The sequence below is a fragment of the Phacochoerus africanus genome, chromosome 6 (assembly GCF_016906955.1).
Source record: "Phacochoerus africanus isolate WHEZ1 chromosome 6, ROS_Pafr_v1, whole genome shotgun sequence".
In the NCBI taxonomy this organism is placed as follows: Eukaryota; Metazoa; Chordata; class Mammalia; order Artiodactyla; family Suidae; genus Phacochoerus; species Phacochoerus africanus.
In genome coordinates this window covers 46110323-46135021 of record NC_062549.1, presented here as the reverse complement: position 1 = coordinate 46135021, position 24699 = coordinate 46110323, and the positions used below count along the sequence as shown (strand labels likewise).

Here is a 24699-nt window from a genome sequence, read left to right as displayed (position 1 = left end):
GAGGGAAACGTTTTATAGTCATATACTTGACCCTAGCAGGGGACTCTTCTTAGAAAGTCCTGCAGTTGGACTTACAAATGCACAAAAGGAGAGTATTGCTGACTCTGAATAGACCTACAATGTCAATTCTGAACATAAACTCATAATACACATTCTGATGACAGAGATCTAGTTCTATTATTTTTACAAACCAGAGTACAGATTTCAAGTTATTTAACAAATCAGATGGTCAAATGCAAATAAACAAGAAAGTACTAATAAATTACCATGAACATGTTTTTAAAAGGAGGTGCTGCTGTTTAAAAAAATTACATGACAAAACTTGGCAAAAAATTAACTAAATCATATAAACCAGAAAATGTGGAAAATAAGAAAAAGCCCCCCCAAATAAAAATAGAATACACCTTTAATCAGATTTGGAGATTCAGTATATTGTATGCTTTTAAAAAACAAAGCAACTTTAAACTGCACTTAAATGGTCTGTGAAGTCCAAAACATTTTCTTTTATAAATATATACTTTATGAATGGAAGCAGTAATTTTGCAACATAAAAGATGCTTGTAGAAATCTGTGGCTGCCAAAAATCTGGGATGCAGCATTAAAGATGGAGTGCGTAAGGCATGGTAATGCTTTGTACAATTTATAGACAGCACACCTAAAAACCAAGCAACCAAGTGCAGCTATCAAACAACATAACTATAAGGGACTGCAGTTTACTTGGAGGCTGGAAATGATGCCAAAAAGGAAAACTGCAGTATTTCAGAAGTAGCAAATCCATACTATTTTAAGTAAAAATGGATGATTTTATTACATAAAATTACATTGGCATAATACAGAAAAATTACTTCTCTTTCACCTTTACAGATGTAAAGTACCAAGCAAAATGCAACAGTTGGAAGAACTCATTACAAACTACCAAAGGGAATTCATTTGGTAAAGTTATTCAAGTTACAAAATGCTAAGTAAAATAAATGCACTTCGAAATACATGAAGTGTAACAAAAGTGTATGAAAGTGGTGATCTTAATGATTTTGTTAACAAATCTAACTGACAAACAAGAAGCACAGGAGAAATATTGTCATGTTAGGCAAAAATAATAAATCAAATGTACTGATCATTGGTATACTTAAAATCATCTTAAAATAATTAAACAAGTAATTAGGATTTAGAAAAGAATAAGAACATTCCAATACTATATATATTTTTCTACTAATAAAAGAAGGAAAGATTTGTAGGGCTATAGACCCAGGTGCCTATCAGATCATTTGCACTGAGGTTTTCTTGGTATGGACATATACAAATGAACTTCACTGTTACTCAAAGTTAAGAAAACTTAGGCATTATGAAGGAAAGGAAACAATTATAACTGCAATAGGGCAACATGTTTACACATGAAAATGATCAAATGCATCTTTAGCATAAGACTTGACTAATCAGCTTCCAAATAATTCTTTCACACTTTAGTAAATCAGAGCAAAGATTTTTATCCTAATGAATAGGCAAATGGAAGGTCTCTGATAAGATGGTATCTTCATAGCTAAAAAAGAGATACCAGGAGTTCCCGTCGTGGCACAGTGGTTAACGAATCCGACTAGGAACCATGAGGTTGCTGGTTCGGTCCCTGCCCTTGCTCAGTGGGTTAACGATCCGGCGTTGCCGTGAGCTGTGGTGTAGGTTGCAGACGCGGCTCGGATCCTGCGTTGTTGTGGCTCTGGCGTAGGCCGGTGGCTACAGCTCCGATTGGACCCCTAGCCTGGGAACCTCCATATGCCGCGGAAGCGGCCCAAAGGAATAGCAAAAAAAAAAAAAAAAAAAAGACAAAAAAAAAGAGATACCAGAAAATCTGCATTCATATCTATAATCTCTGTTATAAAAAAACTAATCATTAAGATCACAATGAAACTATTTAAAAATATAAGGTGATAAATGAACAATAATATGCCATATGAATCATATACCTAATTATCTTTTATATACATAAGTGCTATTAATAAATATACTCAATTCATGCTACAGAATAAAGAATTGAGGACTTAGTTTCACATTTCAGAATTCCTGAGTCTTATCAGAGAAAAACAAGTATCAAAAAACCAAAATAAACCTATTCTATAGTAGGGCAAATAATACAAATTTGGGCATTAACATTATACTTACAGTTTTAAAGCTGAAGACTATGACACAAATATATATGTACTTCAAGGTAATTAAAAACATGATTTTAAAGCTTGATTTTTTAAAAAGGCATTTTGATTAAACAAGGCCACCCAAGTGACATCTTCAATGATGGTAAGTCCACCACTTTAAAGGATAATATCTTTATTTCAAAGCCTAATTATGAACATTAAAAAAAGAAGTTTAATTTAGTAAAATTTTTAGTAAGACTGCAATAGGACAGCCCTTTGATGAGAGACCTAAGGAGGGTAAAGCCAATGTAATAAAATTAGAACATAAGTTCTAATTTGAGCCACCACCTATTAAATAATTTCCCTTTTGCTTTGCATATTACACAGTGAAACTAAAAAAGTTATCTTAAGAGCACTTCAGTCCCACAATGTAGGATTTAAGCTGTGTGTATAGGTGTAAATGGCCCTGCAACAATATGGTCCTTGCAAAAAATACATTTCAACAAAAGTTCATGTCTATTTTCTAAACTATTAAGGAAAAGGGAAACAAAGTGGTCCCACCTAAAATAATTGAAAAAAAGCAAAAAACACTATACATCCTTTCTGGAAAGACTAACGAAGCAAAGAATATCTGATAATATTATACATTTAAAATTGCATACTATTACTCATCTTTATAAATAGGAAAGATGCATACAACTATTCATGGGCTTTATAAATAAAGACACTAAGCAGAAAAATATTTGGATTATTGTTTCTCTGTTCATAAGTACCCAGAAAGAAAACAATGGGAAAAATTAACAAAAGTGCAGATCTATAGGCCGTTATGGGCATAATGAATGATAAAAAGGTGCAGCCAAAATTGCAACTATATTTACATTTAATATTCAGAAAATTATTTTTGCTTTAAAAAAAATGTGCAATTTAAAAACTAGTCAGTTTTTTTGTGTGTGTGCTATAATACAATTAGAACCTGTGTCTGCCCATTAGTGAGGGGACCACTAGAACTTGGACAGCACATTAGGCTCTTGACAATCATAAATTTATTAGAATCATACAATATTGATTCCACCTCCAGAAAATGTTAGGGTCCTCTTGTTGTAGAGTGAAGAGCCACTGATATCTGGTTGATTGCCTTTAACCAGAGAGGTTTTCAGTTCCATCTCACAAGCAACAATAGCTGCATTCAATTCCACTTGAGCTCGATGAACTACATAAAACATGAGGCCTATACTTATAATAATCTGTGAATAAAAATAAAACATTGCAGTTAACAATATTTTCATATAAAAAAGGAGAAATAAATCCAATAAATATCTGGTTTAGAAATGTTTCAAACAGGATGCTTCTCAAATACAGTCAAGTAAAATTTTTAAATAGTTTATCACGTTGTCATTTATTTTTTCCTTGGCTGCTTGGTGTGGAGGGCCAAAATCTATAGGGTAAATAACCATTATATGATATCAGGTAACCATAAGGCAAGCATACATCCATTTTACTCTATGTAAATGATATTTGCTTGACACATGTCAAGCGTCCTTCTTTGTACCAAAAAGCTTCCTCAAGGAATAAAGAAAATTTCTACAGTAGATGTAAAGCTGGCTAAACTTTTATTAATATTATTAATGTAGTATTATTTCTGTGCAGAACTATAAATATCCATAGGTATTTTTAAGCCCACTTAGAGGGAAGCACTGCCATCTGCAAATGACCTACTTGGTGCAGCAAAATTAAGAATATGAAGAAAAACTTTTAAATAATGAAGTGCTATTAAGTTTCAAAAGAGATTAACAAGCGATTGGGAACATGTAATTGTCTATTCTTGGGGAAAAACAAAAACAAAAGATGATGAAGGAAAAAAATGCCAGTCAACTAGAAAAGCGTCAAGCTGAAAATCAGGTTCTAGTCTTGTTTTAGCTACTCACTAATCATTTTATTTAGGTTAAATACCTTTAAACCTCGTGGCTTCTCCCACTGTCCAAAAAGTTGTGATCCTTCTGTGCTTAAACATTCTCCATACAATTCAGCAGAATGATTAAGTAATCTATATCTTCTAAGTGGTATTCCAAAGTTTATTTGTAAAGCAGTTCTTTAGAGTTTGGAGCAAATAGTCTCAGTAGGAGTCATTTAATGTCTGAGCAAGCTTTCAAAGGCTGCTCTAACCAGTGATCTTAAAATACAATACTGCTTCAATTAAGCCTATGTAAAATTTTAATACTTTTATGAGGGAAGTATTCTAGATACAACTGTTGAGGGTGGTGGGGGAAGGGCAGCATACTGGGGGGAGGTACACTGAGTAGAGAGGGGAACCTGGAACTTGTACAAGAGAATACCATTAAGTGAGTACCTATTACTCAACACAATTCCAAGCAAATTAGTTATTTTAACCATAGGCCTTTAAACCTTGTGTTTGATCTCCAACACGTTAGCTCTCTTAAAAACACAAGATATACTTATTGAATACTCTACGTTTGATACTATATGGATGGTGATACCATGTAAAAAGAAGGAAAAAAGGTTAACTAACTGGAGGAGGGTGTGGTAAGATGCTAAGTACTGCTTGAATTTGAGGTGCCTAATCGATATCCAAAGCAATTAAGTGAATGGATCTAAAGGTATGGAATGAAGGCTGAGCTGAAGATGTGTATTAGGGAGTTCTTACAATAAACATGATAACAGCCACCACTGAAATTGTATTGGTCAAGAAGAAAAGTTTTCAGAGTGAGACTAGAAAGTTCACACTAGAATCTTAAGGACAACTAATTTAAGGGTGAAAAAAGGAGGTGGTGATGATAAGTGAGCCAGGCAAACAGGGGAGAAGATCAAGATAGTGACATCAAAGAAGAAAGTGTTTTTAGGAGTTCTGCCATGGTGCAATGGGTTAAAAACCTGATTGCAGCAGCCTGGTTTGCTGCAGAGGTGTGGGTTAAAGGATCTGGTGTTGCAGCATCTGTGGTGTAGGTTGAAGTTGTGGCTTGGATTTCATTCCTGGCCAGAGAACTTCCATATGCCATGGGTACAGGCATAAAATTTAAAAAAAAAAAAAAAAAAAGAAAGAAAACATTTTTAAAAAGCATGGTCAGTCTTTGGATGCTAAAACGAGAACAGGAAAATGTACCTGATTTAGAGAAGGTTAGCAATGAAAGTATGATGGAAGGATTTGGCAAGGCCACAGAAAATAAGTTTAGAACCAGTGAAAAAGTTTTTCCATTTCCCGAAAAGGGTGAACTGGCTGCATCTTGATGTGGGATTTTCCCCACAGGCCTTTCTGGATCCCGAGACCTGGCAATTTCTACTGACTCTTTCCAATAGCTCAGTGAAGTAGCAAACAAAACAAAACCAAAAAACTTTTTAAACGTTTCCCTATTAAAACGAAAGAATCAGGAGTTCCCGTCGTGGCGCAGTGTTTAACGAATCCGACTAGGAACCATGAGGTTGCGGGTTCAGTCCCTGCCCTTGCTCAGTGGGTTAACGATCTGGCGTTGCTGTGAGCTGTGGTGTAGGTTGCAGACGCGGCTCGGATCCCGCGTTGCTGTGGCTCTGGCGTAGGCCGGTGGCTACAGCTCCGATTCAACCCCTACCCTGGGAACCTCCATATGCGGCGGGAGCGGCCCAAGAAATAGCAACAACAACAACAACAACAACAACAACAACAAAGACAAAAGACAAAAAAAAATTGTAAAACGAAAGAATCAAACACAAATAGAAGGACAAGCTTAATACAAGAAAGCATACAGAAAGGGATTTCTTCCATTGGTAACTGAAAGCAATCTAAGAATACAAGCAGAACACAAGAAGGTTATATTTCTTAGTAGAAAATGAGGGGTTTTTCATTTGAAGGCTTTTGATTTTTCTGTTAGGCAAGTGAAGTAATCTGTTGAGAATGAAGAGGGAAGTGGGGAGGTAGAGAAAATTGTGAGGACAGTGAAGATAAGTTTGAAACAGTCACTGAGGAAAATGGCAGAATGGGAAGACAAAGGAAAGAGACTATAGGGCAGTGGTGAGAAATCAGCTGAAGGTTTCTGAGCATGAATTAAATATCACCAATCTGCTTCCCCAAAAGAGCAGGTGCAAAGCAAATCAAAACTTGGACTTACCTGGGAATGGGTTTTTGGCTGATGAGTACACACAAAAATACAGAGCATGGAAAAGATTAACTGAATTGACAAACAATGGAGTCTAACCTGGATTTCAGTACAAGAAATAGTTGTGCCTTCCTCTGAAAATCTATCTGGTATTGCTTTAATTTTATGGACACTGTAGATTCTCTTTAGGTAGTTATAATAGGAGGCAATTTTGTGGCTCATTTCTAGCAAATAAGAGAACTTCATGATATTACTCTACTAAGTTTAACCTATGCATCATCCTTTTTTGTTTATGCTAATTATCCCAAGATGACTTTTTACCTTTCTTATTTATTCTCCTGTATACCTTTTGTACGCTAAATTAAATCCTCCCTGAAACAAATTAAACTATCAATATATCAAGTTAAGGCACCAATATGCCTTCACTTTTTTTGTTGCTGTTATAGTGATTGTTTTTTGTAAATATTTGGGCTAATAAACATTTGCCTTTTTCCCCATTTTGTATCCTAAATAGAGTTTTGTCAACTCAAGCAAAGGGGTAAGATATTGTTACAAAAAACAAAATCCCATATTTTAGGAAGCACCATTGAAAATCTATCAACTATTTTGTTCTAGTATAATTCCATTAATTATAATTAATTATAGCTGAGTAATTTACTAAGATGTGTAGAAATATAAAGTATCAAATAGTGGAAAATCTTCTGAAAGTTACTAATAATAAGGAATTCTAATTCCAATGTCGGGAAAAAAATGTTTCAAATTGTTTTCCGGAAACTAGGAAAAAGTACACTTAAATACACTAAAAAACCTATCTGAGGATGCAGTGTAAATCAGAATCTTAGAGTACCTTGGAATGATTATAAACATAAATTATTAATGTAGATACTACATAATAATGGAAAGTTTAATATATGATTAGCATGCTACACTAATAAAAATAAACCAACTATATTAAAAACTCTAAATCTAAACTCAGGTTAACTTAAAAAAATGTAGCTCTGAAGAAAAAATAGTAGAGAAAAATTAAAACCGACTTACTGAATATCAAAAATATTGCAAAATTTTTGTTAAAGTAAGACCTTTTATTGACAAGCTTTATTTATAGTTTAATGTAAATATTCCTAGGCTTACTTTACTAAACTCGTACTACATAAGCAAAAAGAAAATCAACTCTGGCTTTATTTAACATAGTATTTAATATAATATAGTACCTCAAAAACTTTAGAATAATATCACTAACAAACAGTAAATTTGTAATATGATACAATATATTCAATAGCAGTATAAATTAAACTTAAAAGTCAATGGACCAATAATTTTTAAGTCATCTATCTCAATACCATTAACTGCTCAGTAGACAATAGTCTGTGGTTCACAAGCATGGTGACTTTGTTCAAATCCTGATCCTACCCCTTGCAGCTTGGATGTTAGACAATTTACTGTTTGATGGTGTACTGATAATGTAGCTTTTAGGGGTCAGAGGTGGGAGGCTTGATTTAGAGCATTTGCCATTTTCCATAATTGTAAATACCCCCATCTTGACCAATTTCAAGCTACCAATGTAACATCACTGAATGCACAGTTGAATGTACATAACTGGTTCATAACTGGTAGATAATAAAAGTAAATGCCCACAAAGGTTTTGGTAGGCATTAAATGAGCTTAAACATATGGCATATAAAGTAGTCAAAAAATGTCAGCTATCATCATCATCTTACTAAATCATCAAAAATTATGGTTATTTTATATTTCGGTAAATCTCAGGAATGAAATGTATCACAAGCAAATGAATTTTTAACATTTTAAACTTTGTTTTGAGGTACTGAATAAATTTGCCTACACAGCAGGATTTTCCTTTCATCAACTTCTTATATGGAATTGTATGTACCCTAAACTATACTATAATTTGCATGGCAGTTATAATCTATTATACAAATATTATTTGGACATATAATCGAATACATTTTTACTTTTCAAAAGCAATATTTTCTTGTCTTTTCTAGGGCCACTCCCACAGCATATGGAGGTTCCCAGGGTAGGGGTCGAATCGGAGCTGTGGCTGCCGGCCTACGCCAGCCAGAGCCACAGCAACGCAGGATCCGAACCGCGTCTGCAACCTACACCACAGCTCACAGCAATGCTGGGTCCTTAACCCACTGAGCAAGGGCAGGGATCGGACCCTCAAGCTCATGGTTCCTAGGCGGATTCCTTAACCACTGCACCACGATGGGAACTCCCCTCAAAAGCAGTATTTTCTAAAAACAATTTTTGTTTACATAGAATTGTACTACAAAGAAATTTACATTGCCAGTATAACAACCTAAAAATATCAAGAGTTCAACAACTTCAAAATTTGAACATAAATTAAGATAAAAATCCAGCCTCACTAAATCTCATTAAAATTATCTTTAGAGAATAAGAATAGATGTGTGTACATGTATAACTGAATCACTTGGTAGTACAGTAGAAATTATCGTAACATTGTAAATCAATTATACTTCAATAAAACTTTAAAAAATAAAAAAAAACAACTTTAGAAACACAGTATTAATAACACTTTATACAAACTCAAAATAGAATACTTGGTTGATGAAAAAAGTCACTGCAAAAGAACCCTATTTTTGTCATTCCCTTTTTTGTGTTTACGAGAATTTTCAATAAGTGTCAAGTCAGTTCTATATATTTCCACATATCCACACAATTCAAAGTGTAAATGTTGTCAAAATATGAAGCTGTAGTGAAAGAACAAGATATAAAAAGGAAAAAAACTGTCTTATTTTCAATGAAATTTGTTAGATTTAAATCAGTAATGTCATACAAAAAGGAAACTAAAAAAGAGGACAACCGCTGGCCTTAAACTCACCTGTAAACAAAAAACAAAATATCCACTAACACTCTGTTCTGCAATGACATCTTCCATGGTCCGCAGGGTGGTACCCAAATAAGAATTCAGGAGCTGGGTAGGAAGCAGTCCAACTGAAGATGCCATCAGATAGTTGGGTAAGGAGAGATCAGTAATCTAGAAGAGCAGATGAAATGAAATGATTCATCACCAAGTAAAATTTCAATTTCACATAAAACTGTGTACAAGTCTTGCTAGCAGTCTTCCCTTCGGAGTAGAGGGAACTGAACTTTTCAAAGCATTCTGGTTTTTAAAAATGATTACAAAGGGAATACATATAAAATGTAGAAGATTTAGAAAGTTTAAAGAAAAATTTTAATATTCTATTATTCTGTCATTGAAAGATAAAATCTGTGACTATTGTTTTTTTCTTACATGTAAATAAAATGTGTACACACAAGGATTGCTTTGTAAAAATAATTTTGTAAGTCTTCTGCGTATCATTAAATATTCTTCATAAGCATACTTAAATAGCAGTGTGGTCACTGGGCTTTGAAGCCAGGTAACTCTAGAATGACATTTCAGTGCTGAGTCTCTGAGCATTAATTTTTTCCACCCATAAAATGCAGATAATAACCACTATCTTACATGGTTGTTGTTAGGATCAGAAATATTTGTAAATATCTTAGCAAATGCCTAGCACATGACTGACACTCAAAAAGGCAGAAATTATTATTACACAATTATACTACCACTGTGTGGATGTAGCACAACATAACCATTCTTCAACTACGGAACATTTAAATTCCTTCTTGTATATGTTTGTTTTTTGTTTTTGCCTTTGCTATTATAAATTTTTTTAAACCTATGATGAAAACCTTTGTATATTAACCTGTGTGAGAGACAGTCTCTAAAATATTCTCAATTAAATCCATCTCCCAGTATTCATGCTCTTGTGTGATCCTCTTCCCTAGAGCATGGGATGGACCTAGTGCTTTCTGCTAGCAAATAGACTACAGCATAAGTGATGAGTGTGACTTCCGAGATTAGGTTACAAAAGAAGGGGACTCAAGAAGGTAAGTTACCATGTTGTAACAGCTCTAGGGAGAGGTCCGTATAGCAAGAAACTGATGTCTTCAGCAAATTGCTAGTAAAAACCTGAGACCTGCCAATAGCCACCTGAGTGAGCCTGAAAGCAGATTCTCCCCAAGTTGTACCTTAACATGATGCAACTCTGGTCAACTTTTTGTTTGCAATATTGTGAAAAAAACCTGAACTAGAGGCACCTAGCTATACTGCGCAGGAATTCCTGACTCACAGAAACTGAGCTAATATGTTTATTAAGTCACTCAGTTTTGGAGTGTTCTGTTACACAGCAAGAAATGACTAATAGCATATGCAACTCCATTATTTTAGGATAGATCATTAGGAATGGAATTACTGGATCAAGCAGTAAAAACTGTTTTCCCAAAATGTTCACACTGATTTACACACTTATCAGTGAGTTATGTATGTGTGTCCACTTAATCACAGTCTCAACAACTTTTAAGTTTTAAATTTCAATCTTAGTTTAATAGCAGTAAAAATGATGTTTCATCATTATCAATCTATATACACATAGATTATACACTATTTTAATTTATATTTAGATTACTTTTAGATATACACTTTTCTATTTGAATTCCTTTATAGCTTTATTTATTCATTTGCTCATTAAAAAAAAAAATGTTGGCGTTCCTGTCATGGCTAAAGTGCTTAACGAATCTGACTACGAACCATGAGGTTGGGGGTTCAACCCCTGGCCTAGCTCAGTGGGTTAAGGATCTGGTGTTGCCATGAGCTGTAGTGTTGGTCACAGACGGGGCTCAGATCCTGCATAGCTGTGGCTGTGGCGTAGGCCAGCAGCTGTAGCTCTGATTTGACCCCAGCCTGGGAACCTCCATATGCCATGGGTATGGCCCTAAAAAAAAGCAAGAAACAATCAAAATTGAGAAAACATTATATTGGGATTAAGGTAAATTTATAAATTAGTGTAAGTCAAACTGAAATCTCCATAATACTCTGTATCCTTATCCAGAAATGTTTTTATAATTACTTAAAAATCTTCCACGTCTTACTAAAATGTGGTCATTTTATTCACATATATCAGGCATTTCTTTCTTTCTTTTTTTTTTTTTTTGTCTTTTCTAGGGCCGCACCCACGGCACATGGAGGTTCCCAGGCTAGGGGTCCAATCGGAGCTGTAGCTGCTAGCCTAAGCCAGAGCCACAGCAATGCAGGATCCGAGCCTCATCTGCGACCCACACCACAGCTCACTGCAATGCTGGATCCTTAACCCACTGAGCGAGGCCAGGGATTGAACCCTCAACCTCATGGTTCCTAGTCAGATTTGATAACCACTGAGCCATGATGAGAACTCCCAGGCATTTCTATTAGTTTATTTCTAAGCATTTTATACTATAGTTGTTGCTACTGCTATTAATTTGAGAATAACTCTTCCATACCCTCATCTGGGTATTACTAGTATATAAGAAAGCTAGTAGCCACTTTATTAAATTTTATTTTACTAATTTTAAAATCTGGTATTTTAATCAGCTGTAAATTACTCTTTATAATCTAACCTAATAATCATGTAAATCATATTTTCAGTAAAGCTACATCATCTCTATTCATAGATGATTAACTGGAGATGTACCACTGCTGGTTTGGGAAGAATATTGCAGTAACTGGTTGTTAACGATTCACCCAAACAATTACTGACTCAATAACTGCTCCGTGCAATATGATATGCTCTGGTAGGTGCCTGCAAGAGAGAGACAATAAAACAAAACTTCTATCTTGAAGAAGTTACACACTGAAAGTACACACCAACTAACTCAGAAACAGGCAGAAGGGGAGCCTTGAGAAGGGCCACAAAGAAAGTATGAAAGAGTAAATAGGGATTAAAATCTCTGTAGGGGTGGGGGCCAAAGGGCAACTTTGTGGGAAAAGAGGAATTTGAATTGGACTCCAAAAGCTAAATACAGGTTTGGGAGGTAAAGATAGGTGAGATGAGGAAGGTAAGGAAGAGAATGAACAAGGACAGTGTGGCAGGGAACATACAGGATGTACAAGTAAAGCTAGCAGTACAGCTTGGATTGTTTATTACAGGGCAAGTGAATCCTGTAAAACAAAGACAGGACAAGTATTTGCAGTGATACTTGTTAGGGCCCTTGGGTGAAAGGGAAACTAGTTTGTACTCAGTAGAAAAGCTCTGGGGAGTCTAATTAAAGAATGAAGTGAATGAGGCTAGATTTTAGGAAGATTCCTCTGTTAGTCTGGAGCACTTAAAACTTTCTTTAGATTAAACATACCAAATGTATAACATAAGTAAATACGATGAAAGTGAATCATATATTACAGCTAAGAATAACATTATATGTTATGGAAATTATTTTTTAAATAAATATTTAAGTTCCAAAACGTCAGAATGCGAAGCTTCAGTCAGTAATCTTTAGATGTAATGAAGTTTCTCTAATTAGAACACATAATTGACATTCATGGGTGACATCAATAATATCCAAATGGCTATTTTAAGAACAGATATCATAAATCTGAAACAACCCAGCCACTCAACTCTTTAACAAGACCTTTGTCCAAAGCATAAATCAAAGTTTATCAAACCTTTCATGACCAAACTTCATCTTATGGAAAAGCCAAGTGTTATAATTTATATACAGTTTTTATGAAAAGCTGCATGGCTAAACAAAGCGAAAAACTAATTTCAGTTAATCACTGCAAACTGTTTTGCTGGAGTGTCAAATTATTTAACGAATGGAACATCACAATAATACACACATGCACACAGAGTTTTACAACTAAGTTTATTAAAGATAAATAGGTCTTAAATTATTGTAATATAGCATTTCCTATAAGCCAAGATGCTATTTAGAACCTGCATCTAGTTCCAGTCTTTGACAAACATAGTTAATTTAGAATACCTGTCCTCACAAAGAGACCCATCCAACCTTCTTTTCCCACCGACTTTTAAAAAAATCTGTCTCCTTGTCCTACTTAGCAAAAAGATATTCAATGTGAGCCTAGAATATTCCCACTGGAATTCCTGCCTATAATAAGCTGGGATCTTGGCTCAGGATTGTTCTCCTACTCCAAAGACTCCTAGAAATCTCAACCTAGGATGTAAACGTTGACCTGCTAGTTAGTTTCTATGATCAGAAATATTTCAGTGAGCTTCAGGGATGGTGAATGCTACCTGATTGCCATGCTTTTAAAACTCTTAAAGCACCGTGGAAGTAAAGACATTCTCAGTTCCAGAGGTTCTGTGTTTACTTGTAAATGTAATTCACTTGCCTGGGTTAGTATGAGTTAATGTAGAACATCACTATATTCCAAGGGATGCTGCTTGAACCTGAGGCCGCTGTCCTCAGAACAGCACAAAGCTCAGCTTTGCCAGCAACCTGACCTTCAGCTCCTCTACTTTCTCAGTTTACAGTTGTTTACAAAACAACTTTACAGGCTTTAATTAATTTATTTATTTTTTCTTTCTTCTTAGGGCCACACCTGTGGCATAAGGAAGTTCCCAGGCTAGGGGTCTAATGAGAACTGCAGCTGCCAGCCTACACCACAGACGTAACAATGCCAGATCTGAGCCACATCTACAACTTATGCAGCAGCTCACTGAAATGCAGGATCCTTAACCCACTAAGAGAGGCCAGGGATTGAACCTACATACTCATGGACCCTATGTCGGCTTCTTAACCCGCTGAGCCACAAAGGGAACTCCAAAGAAGAACGCAAAGATGATCTGTGTACAGAAGAATGCAAATTTTATCCACAGCTCTGAGAATCTATATTAGTTTTGGCAAATTATACCTTCCTGTATAGTTGTGTTTCTTGGTTTATGTAACAGCAATGCTGTTTATTGACAAAGTTAATATTAAGTAAATTCTAATTAAAATATATATTTAGTAGTATTACACACAAAAATAATGAATTCCTATAATAATTTAGTTTTTATCTCCATAAATATGAAACTTTAAAACCTGGTTTAATGAAAAACATTAACTGCCCATCCTCTTCCCTCCCCCAAAAACTTCTTTCCATGTTCCCAATCTCAGTTGCCTTAGCTAGACATTTTCACAGTCAGTCACACAACTCACTCTTCCCTCATTCTCCCATATCCAAAATCATCTACACTGTCTTAAGGATTTTATGTTCTAAACATCTAAGAAATATACTCACCATCTGTTCCTATTCCTATTCAGTTTCCTTCCCCCTTGTCCTGACACTCTAGGCCTACCACCACTCACAACCTATCCTAAATTTTGTAGCAGTCTTTTAAAAATGCAACTCTAATCCTACTTAAACTCTTTATTACAGCCTTCAGAATGCAGTTTAGGTTCTTCAACAGGCAAAGTGCTTCATGACTTGGCCTCTGACTGTCTCATGCTTCATATCACACTATGTTCCAGTAACATCAAAATTATTTTACTTAGAACACTCCTTGCTCTTTCCTTTCTGGGCCTGCATACATTGTTGCTTCTGGCAGGGACACTCCTACTCTCCCTCCCACTCCTTTTATTTGGGCAAAATCCCAAATGGTCTTTCACTACTCAGTCAACCATTTCTATAAGAAATCTTTCCCAAGCTCCCAAGTCTGCACTAAGAACTGCTTTCAGGTTCTCTGTATTTCCCATCTATCCCCTTCATGCTAGAGAGTAACTTAAGGTTACACCATCTGTTTGCCTTTAATCTCTTTCTCAGACTATAAATTTGTAAAGGAAGAGACACATCTGTCTTGTTCTTCATTGTGTTTCTAATCTTTTTTAGTATGATGCCTACTACAGGCATTAGGTGCTAAATACATGTTGACTGGATGCTGACTGTGTCAACATTAAAACTGTTTTCTTTATAAATGCGGAAACTTAAAATATTCACCAGTTTATAAACAGGCTAGCATAGCATGCAAAGTCATTTGTAATTGGCTCTTCAGAAACCAAAAACTCCTTCCCAGAGAAGGAGAAGGAGAAAAATGTTTTAAATGGAAATTCATTATCAGTGAAACATATGCCTTGATATATCCAGAATGCTTTCTCCACTAGATTACAAGCTCCTTGCACTAGACTGCAAGCTCCTGGGCTGGACTTTGTTTTATTCACTGCTATTCTATTTCTAGCATCTAGAACAGCAATGGGCAGAGTCGGTATCTTCCAGTTACTTGTTGAGTGAATGAATACTGAATGAACACTAACAGCATTTCTAGTAACCTCTGAGGTCAACCTGATATCAAGGCTTAGACCCTTTCAGAGTTAGGCAGCTACTCTGAAAGTACTGAGGAAAGTCTTGCTACTGGGTGAAAGAAAAAAAAAAAAAAAAACACCAAAAGCAAAGCAAGGGCTCTGAGACACCCCTCTAACAACTGGAAATGCCACCAGAGGAGAGGCTTCTACTGACATAGATAGTTAGGTCAATAAATCTGTCTACAATGCAGAAGGCATACCCCTACATTAGGAACTGCTTTTAATGGTTCCTAAATATTTTAGGAGTCACAGTTCCATTTGAAAATATGATTAATACACACACTCACACACTGAAATTTCTTCTCAGGGGGGAAAAAAATACCTCACTGCATGCATCTTCTGACACATAAATTAAAAAGATCTTCTTTATAGAGCTATGATAACCTATAGGTTAATTACTTTTACTCCTTCAACAAAAATTTATCAAATACCTTCTACATATAAGGCCCAGCTCTAAGCATGAATAAAGATAGAGACAGAAAATCACAGCTGACTGTGTAGTCATTTTATTTTGCAGTATACTTAATGAACAAAATGTTCATTCAGTAAAAAGTTGTAAAAATCACTTAAAACATTCACTCACAATGATATAAAAGGAAAACACATGCATTAATAAATGCAAAGATTAGAAAAATAAACACAAAAATGTTAATGATTGTTTTCTTCTTTGTACTTGTAATTTTCAAAGTTTTTACAAAAAACTTTGTAGACAGAAGAAACAAATACTGCTAAAATCTGTTTTATCAAGACTGCTTCTAAAGAAATTTTTTATCTAGGAAGGGGTAATAAGATATACTGTATTTGTTACTAAAATACAACAGACTAGAGATATAGCTTTGTGAATTTTAAGCCCATATATGACATATAAAAATCACAGAAGCTGGTGAGATAACTGAAAAGGCACAGAGGAGAACACAGTTTGGAAGCGGTTATACTTAGTAGTACTGAGGTCTAAGGATGTGGCCTGAGGTGGCATGACATTTGTCAACATATCTAAACCTTACATTTAAAAATGTAAAAAACATTTTTAGTTTATGTGCCATGCAAAATCAGACAGTGGGCCCATAGCCACAGTTTGCTGACCCCTGTTCTAAAGTCCTGGGATGATGTCTAACTGAATTGTACAGAACCTTGCCCAGTGCCTGATGGATGGGAGGTCCTCCATAATATTTGATATGGGAAGCCCTCCAGGGCAAGTGCTCTGCAACTAAAACCTGGATATCTCTGAGAAACTCAGCACTTTGCAGACCAACAACAGAATCTTAGCTAAATTAATTTACTAACATACATACTAACATACTAACTGTACTGACTACAGTAACATACAGTACATACAGTTACTAACTGTATGTTCCTCAACTGCCTCAGTTTAAGATGAGGATTAGAGTTTATATGAGCATTAAATAAGTACTGTGTACAGATTAGAAGAACTGTTTCTGGCACATAGTAAGTACAATGTAAATAATGGTTAAATTACAAAAAACAGACAAACCAAAAAAACCTCCAAGTTTCAATGTCCTCATTTTGGAATGCAGAAAATGGAGAGACAGAAATAGTAAGTGATGAGCAAGCTACAAATTTTATCATAGCTATGCAACAGGTATACTACACATTTTACAACAGACTTCACTACACATTTTACAACATAAAGTATGGCTCAAAGGAGCAGCTCAAGATGTCAAAGTAAATGTTAGAACCAAGTCTGATTTTGAGTGTGTGATATTTTGTCCTCTATATAACTGCTTCTTAATCACTGATACCTCCTCAAAGGACTGTTGTGATGATTAAGGGACATTATGCATGTAAATCTGCTCTGCAAACTATAAAGTGGCAAACAACATGAATAAGAGGATCTTCCATGCTATGTTTTATATTATTTATTAATTTTTTACTTTTCTTTTCTTTCTTTTTTTTTTTTTTTAGGACCTCACCTGCGGCATATGTAAGTTCCCAGGCTAGGACGTCGAATCAGAGCTGTAGCCTCCTCCGGCCTATGCCAGAGCCACAGCAACGCCAGATCTGAACCATGTCTGCAGACTACACCACAGCTCACGGCAATGCTGGATCCCCAACCCACTAAGCGAGGCCAGGGATTGAACCTGCAACCTCATGGTTCCTAGATGGATTCGCTTCCACTGCACCATGATGGGAACTCCTGTATTTTTATTTGAGGTTTCATAGATTTAATCATGATGGAAACAAAATTTCCCATATGGAATTATTTGAGAAGTTTTTCTAGGATCAAATTAAAAAGAGAAAACAGAATCATTTTTAGGATCTCCTAAAGAACGACTATAGAACGACAACACAATCACATCACTTTGCAAGTTGCAAACACCAATAACAACCAATTATCGTGTAATATTTTTTGGATTAAAGTTGACATTTCAGGGAGTTCCCATCATGGCTCAGTGGTTATCAAGTCTGACTAGGAACCATGAGGTTGTGGGTTCGATCCCTTGGCCTTGCTCGGTGGGTTAAGGATCTGGTGTTGCCGTGAGCTGTGGTGTAGGTCAAAGGCATGGCTCGGATCCCGAGTTGCTGTGGCTGTAGCGTAGGCTGGCAGCTACAGCTCTGATTAGACCCCTAGCCTGGGAACCTCTGTATGCCGAGAGTACGGCCCTAAAAAAGACAAAAAAAGACAAAAAAAGTGACATTTCACAGGAGGTAACATTAAATTGTAGAAGTCCAGATGTCTTCAAGGGTGCATCTTACAAAAGACCTTACACGAATGCTTGCTTACTAAATACAGAACGGGATGTTATTCGTATGAACGTTTACAGTTTTCGACTTTCTCAGCAAAAAGAAAATCCTGAAGTTCGAGGCTACAGACAAGATTTGCTATGTTTGAATCAGAAACAATGATGTCTACCTCTTAGAATGCTGAGGATGAAGTAAGTTAATATATCAAAGGGAACTTAGTAATTGTGAAATGAAAGGGGAGAGGGTATAGAGGTAAGCCATAAGGGTGTGGAATATCTTGAGGAAAAAGAAACCCACTTGAGGGTTTCCCACAGAGTACCAAGATCAGATGTGCATTCTAGAAAGATCTTTCTGGAGAGAGGAAAAAACTGAAAATCCATGCCTATAAGGAAGGAGACCAAAAGGGAGGCTGGGATGCCTGAACCAGGATAGTGGCAGTGGACTGAAACAAAGGGTTCATGAGGCAGAATCCATACGGAAGATGCCAGAGTCATGAAGACTGCTACCAAACACTGCAGTTTTCTCTTTTTCCTGGCATATACATTTTCTGTTTGACGTTAGCTCTGGCCATATATCTTGTTCAGGCTATTATAAAGTAAGATTAATTCCAGGTGAAGGCTTTAAAAACCAGTGTGCAATTCACCATGTCACAGAAACCTAGTGAAAGATTGTGGTTCTGTCAGCTTGAATCCCAGAGTTAAAATGACATGAAACATAGACTCCCCACCAGTTTCTCAAATCAAACAGAACCTGGATCTGTGTCATGTATGTAAACAAACCTAAACGAATTATTGCTTTTTAACTCATTGAGGTTTGGGGGTTACTACTAAAGCATAATTTAACCTATCCTGAGTGAAGCAGTAAGAAATACACACTCTAGACAGACTGCAAGTCTAGACATCTGTCTTAATGTACAATAATACTTACAGATACGGACTACATCAAAAACACTGGGGGGAAGAAAAAAAACTTCACTACCTAGCAGAAACAATGAGTCCATCTTTAAAAGTGGTAAAAAAAATTAAAATATGTACTTGGGAAATTATATTTCTTATGACCTAAGAATTGATACTAAAAGTATTATGTACTTATTTTCCATTTCAAGAGTTTCAAAAGTGGAGTGTCAGTTTGCTTATCCCTTTTCAGCACATGTGGGAGAAAGAAAGAAATAACAGTTAAGAACAGATAGGAAGTAAGGAAGAGCCCCTTTCTTTTTTCCATATATTCACCTTTTACAATCTGCTCCTGCCTCTAAAATGTAAATACTACTACCTCCACCACTAATAATAGTAACTGCTGACAATTTTTGAGAATTGAGTATGTAGACAAATACTCAATGCCTTCAGTGCATTAGCTTATTTAAGCCTCATAACTCTGCATGGACCAACCAAGGACTGTCTATTTCCAAAGCTTGCACCTCTCATGACCACTATACCTCACTTCCTCTTTGAGAGAGTCTCAGATACATTTTTTTAATCATGGGCATTAATGAAAGATCAGTCAGTTGTGGGCACTTAAGTTTTAACTGGAATGGGAAGGGGGGAGGGGTATAATTTAAAAGATAGGAAGGGAAGAAGAAAACAAAAGAATTATGGCCTGGAAAGGGGGCAGCTGTGGGTAGCCAGACAGGTATGAGGGCAGAGAAGGTAAAGGTAGAATGAAGTTCTAGAAGGCAGAAAGGAAAGTTAGGCTAAAACAGAAATCAGGCTAAGCTAAACTTTCTTTTAATTCACATACCCTGGGTGAATTCAGTAACTGCTTTAATTGAAAGAGCTACTAAGCAGATAGTTAATTATAGAAATGAACAAGATGTAATAGACTTGCTCCACAACCCACCCTGCTATGGTGAAGAGTGAGAATTTCAAACAGTACGATGCACTTTTTCAAGCCAATTTGGGGTTTAAACATCAGATCCACCACTTGGCAGGGGGGTGATCCTGAACAAACTCCTGGACGGTTGAGCCTCCATTTCTTCCTCAGTAAAACTATGCCAATAATACCTATTTCATGAGGTCATTTTTCTTTTTTTCCTTTTCTCTTGATCTCACAAGGCCAAATTGAGAACTGCCCCTTGTCACATTTGGTTTCAATTACATAATTGCCTTAAATTATTTCCAAGCACAAAGTAAAACTTCTCATTCACATGTTTAATTATGTTTGAGATTATTTTTGTTCTTTTTTTTTTTTTGGCTTTTTGGCTTTTTGCCTTTTCTAGGGCAGCTCCCGCAGCACATGGAGGTTCGCGGGCTAGGGGTCTGTCTAATTGGAGCTGTAGCCACTGGCTTACGTCACAGCCACAGCAACGTGGGATCCAAGCTGTGTCTTCGACCTGCACCACAGCTCACGGCAACACCAGATCCTTAACCCACTGAGCAAGGCCAGGGAATGAACCCGCAACCTCATGGTTCCTAGTCAGATTCATTAACCACTGAGCCAAGACGGGAACTCCTGTTTGGGATTATTTTTAAAAACCTATTTTAATGTTAATGAATAAACGTATAATGAATCTACATTACACACCCAGGACTACACTAGGTTCTAAATATACAATGACGAAACAGATCCATGGTTTGAGACCATCTTCAAATCATAGTGCAAAGTTTGACTACCATTTATTTAGTACCTAGGTGACCCTAGGTAATAACATCAGGTAAGATGACAAAAGTCAACATGTATTTGTTAATCTAGGCTCAGTTGCATGTATTTATTTTATGTAATCATCTCAATAATTTTACGAAGTAGATACCATTACTTTTCCCATTTTGCAAATAAGAAAATGAGGAGTTCCCATCGTGGCCCAGTGGAAACGAATCCATGAGGTTGCAGGTTCGATCCCTGGCCTCACTCACTGGATTAAGGATCCGGCATTGCCGCAGGCGAGGCTCAGATCTGGAGTTGTGGCTGTGGTGTAGGCTGGCGGCTGTAGCTCTGATTAGTCCCCTAGCCTGGGAAACTCCATATGCTATGGGTGCGGCCCTAAAAAGACAAAAAGACAAAAAAAAAAAAAGAAAGAAAGAAAGAAAATGAAGCACAGAGAGGATAAGCAACCTGACCAAGGTCAACAGATTCTCTGGGGACAGCAGAATTCCAGACCACTAGCACTGTGTTCCAGACTATTAGACAACAGTGTATAATATATTCATAATCATCTTCTGCCACATTAGTTTAAAGATTAGAAATAATATGTGATAAGAGCCTAGGACAGTAGGCACATAATAGGTGCACAAGAAAATACACAAGGAAATAAACTATACTGGAGAGAGAAGCAAACTAAAGAATGAAACTTTCAGGTTTCTTAGTTCCAATACTCTTTCAATGTCTTAGGATACTTAATTGGGTCAAAGTAGATGTTTATAGGAGGTTGTGAAAAGGTGAAAATTTAAGGCAGAGAACAGACCAACTACCTGTGAACACCAAACTTTATCTGTACAGAAAACTCCTTATCTATTTCCAAGCCTCCACAAGCCTCACTCTACAGTCATTTCTGCTGTTGGCTAGAATCAACATGAAATTTGCACAAGCCATTTAAAAGAAAAGAATAAAAAAGGAAAGATCTTAATTTCATCACAGACAGGTAGGTTGAGTAGAACTCTTGATACAAAACAAAATGGGAAAAGTTTCTAGAGACTAACAATTTACTTTTGAAACAACACAAAATGAGAAAGTTTCCAGAGACTAGTATTTTTGAAACAAAACAAGGTGTCAGAATCACTAACATAATAAAAAATACATTGATCCCTATTGTTTTGAGTGCTAAATCTCTTTACTTCTTACAGAGTTTTCTTTAGGTGCAGCTAAAGGGTGAGTTGCTGGGAATCTCTAAAAGAACTCTTTGTACTTTGGAACCATTGAATTTGAGGAACTCAGTAACTAGTTCAACCTCTTAACCTTAGAAAAGAGGAGAGCAAAAAAGAGGGCAAATAGAGTTAATAATTTGTTCTTAAGACACTAAGTTTTAAATACTGGACTCCTTTCTTCCAATGGGGATGATTTCCTCACTAGCAATGTTTCTATTCTTCAATCACCTTGCAATGACATGTACATTATCCAGAAAAATCTAAATTGGATAAGCAGAACATATGCATACAAGGCAAAAAAACAGTGTAAGAGGTGTGTGAAAAGAAAAAAATATATTCTCATTGGGGAAAAGGTTATCTGTCCTATTTTGTTTCAAAATTAAGTTCCTCCAAAGAAAGATAAACAGGAGGCTTTCCCCCAGTATACTGTATTAAAACAAAATTTTTAAAAAAGGCCTATTAAAAATTTTAGTAAATTCCAAAACATGGAGTCTGTAATCACACCTTACACGGTTTAAAGACTTTCTTCAGCCTTCTACTGTTAAAAACTTGAGTCAAAACCCTTGGAGGCATTTAAGCAGGTTGAGAGAGAAAGCTAGGGATGTGATGCCTTTACTCCCTGACAGCTGACAAATGTTTAAAGCGGATATTTCCATTCACCAATCTCCATAGTTATTTTAACCCTTCATTTTTAATCAAACTCATATGCCAAAGAGGAGTCGTTTTTTCTCTACCAAATCTCCCACTGAAGGCCTGACTTAAATTTGCATTATTTGTTTGCGAGTTCTCAAGGTACAACAGAAAGTAATTTTAACTCCTGTTGTCAATGTGACTTCCCTGCTGGCATTCATCGGATGGAGCGCCCTCCCAGGGCCTTCACAAAATCCTTCAAATACATACTTGGAGAGAGCTGGACCAGCGATACCACTTACCGAGAACACTGCATTCTGAAGCCCAAAAGGTATGGGAGTCAGTCTGGCCAGTGCCACCACTTTCAGCCCGCTTCCTCCCTCCACGACGCGAATAACTGCACTCAACTTCTCGCTGCTCTGGATTCTAGCGGCCACCCAGGCGGTGAGCAGCCTCTTGCAGACCACATGGGCGATAAAGGTGCCGATGAGGACGCCCACCACCATCAGTCCCATGCCCAGCACGAAGCCGTACAGGTAGCCCGCGGCCACGTTGAGCACGATGTAGCCCCAGCCGCAGGGGAACGAGACCACGATGAAACCCACGACGAAGAGAAGGACTCCAAGCAGCGAATCGAGGGTCTCTACCCAGAGCAGAAGGTGCTGCAGGTAGCGGCGGACCAGGGCCAGGGAAGCGAAGCACAGCGCGGCCAGCACGCAGACCAGCACCAGGCTCCGGCACCAACAGGTGCTGCCGAGGCAGCAGCAGCGCCAGTTTCTCACCTCAGCCACGCCGACCACCACGCCGCCCCCGCTGCCACTCCCGGGGCTGCCAGCCAAGGCCCCGCCCGGCGCCGGCAGCTCCGAAGCCGCAGGCTGACCGTGGCGCTCCAGACAGGCGCCGAGCAGGGCCCCGGAGGCCGCCGCCGCCGCTACTGCCGCCGCCGCCGCACTCGCCCCGCCTCCACGGGGGAGGCTGTCAGCTGAGTTGTCCCTGCTCGCCGCCAGCTGCAGGGCCCAGCGGGGCGGCAGTTCGGCGTGGCCCGGAAGAGTGGCGTGCTGTAGGAGCCGGGGCAGCGTCTGGAGAAGGCTCCCTCCGGGGCTCCACATGCCTCGGCCCAGCACGGACCCTCAGCCGGCCAGCCCCTCAGCCTCCGTCCCCGTGAGGAGGCGGCCCTTCATGGCGCCCCACACGCCCGGCTTCGCCTCCCTGCGTTCACCTAGGTGGCAGGAGAGGGTCTTGGAAAGAGGCGAGGATTCGGTGGCGGAGGTATGTTTCCGCGGAGAATGAGGCAACACGGTACCCCTCACCAGCCGAGCCCTCCTCTTTTTGGCCACAAGGGGCGTGGGCCTCAGCGCGCGGGGGTGAGGCCTGGCGCGAGCTAGGTCTAGCCCCGCCCCCGTGACGCAAGCCCCGCCCCCGTGACGCATGGCCTCGCCTGGAGGAGGAGGTGAAGAGGAGGGGTTGGTGACTGCTTGAGAAGGGTCGTGGGCCTGAGGGGAGAGGCTAGAAGGGTATGGAGGGGCCCGCAGTGAGGTGGAGGGTCCGGTGACCCCAGTGGAGCCTGAGAAGTTCCCGGCCTTCCTTGTTGAAGCGCCTTTTTGCCTTCGGACTTAGTCTGCCAGCTGTTAGGATCTTTTCCCAAGACGTATTGGTCCTTCCTGCAGTAACCTCTGATCGACAGCTCCTTTGGTGGCACTAGAGGAAGAGTTCTTGATCTGCTTTAAAAATTTTCTAGTTGCTTACCTTCGTAGATAGTGAAGCCTCCTTGCAGGTTTCAGGTTGTCCTTTGGTCCTTAAGGAACTGAAGGAATCAAGTACAAAGGCTGAACTTTAACAGAATTCCCCTTCTGATCTCAGAGATTCTTTATTAAGCTGCTGACTCTTGGACTAGGAACTTCTTAAAAAGATTCAAGGAAGGACATTATTCAGGGTTCACAATCTCAGAGGGCTCCTTCTCAAACTCCTTTGCTGGTTTATTTTCTTCTTTTCGTGCCACTAAGGTTAATGTTCCCCAGATCCTCTTCTTCCTGTTTAGAGGTCTTAGCCCTCATCCAAGCCCACAGCTTTGATCCCACCATATCCCCATACACTGATAACCTCCAAGTCTAGTCTCTTTGCCTATCTGTCCCTCTCATTCCAACCTGTGGATACATCCAGGTGGAATTCCTGTAGCCACCTCAAACTCAGGATAACTTGGTAGAAAGATATCAACTTAGG

At 38.0% G+C, this 24699-nt stretch overlaps 1 protein-coding gene across 1 annotated transcript; it reads right to left on the bottom strand.

Moving 5' to 3' along the window:
- Positions 1-1840: 1840 nt before the first annotated feature.
- TMEM64 (transmembrane protein 64) lies at positions 1841-23826 on the bottom strand. The gene is made up of 3 exons (XM_047783633.1): positions 22782-23826; positions 9072-9227; positions 1841-3367 (listed from the first exon to the last, which is right to left on the bottom strand). The coding sequence occupies exons 1-3, from the start codon at positions 23586-23588 to the stop codon at positions 3176-3178; spliced, it is 1155 nt and encodes a 384-aa protein (XP_047639589.1). The 5' UTR covers positions 23589-23826; the 3' UTR covers positions 1841-3175.
- Between the last annotated feature and the right edge of the window lie 873 nt (positions 23827-24699).

Bases quoted from the DNA above. Each gene is read 5' to 3' on its own strand.
- TMEM64 (XM_047783633.1), bottom strand. From the start codon at position 23,588: ATGTGGAGCCCCGGAGGGAGCCTTCTCCAGACGCTGCCCCGGCTCCTA. The intron at 9,228-22,781 runs GTAAGTGGTATC...CTGCTCTTCTAG, and splicing joins TTCAGAATGCAGTGTTCTCG to ATTACTGATCTCTCCTTACC. The intron at 3,368-9,071 runs GTGAGTTTAAGG...TTTTATTCACAG, and splicing joins ATTTTGTTTTTTGTTTACAG to ATTATTATAAGTATAGGCCT.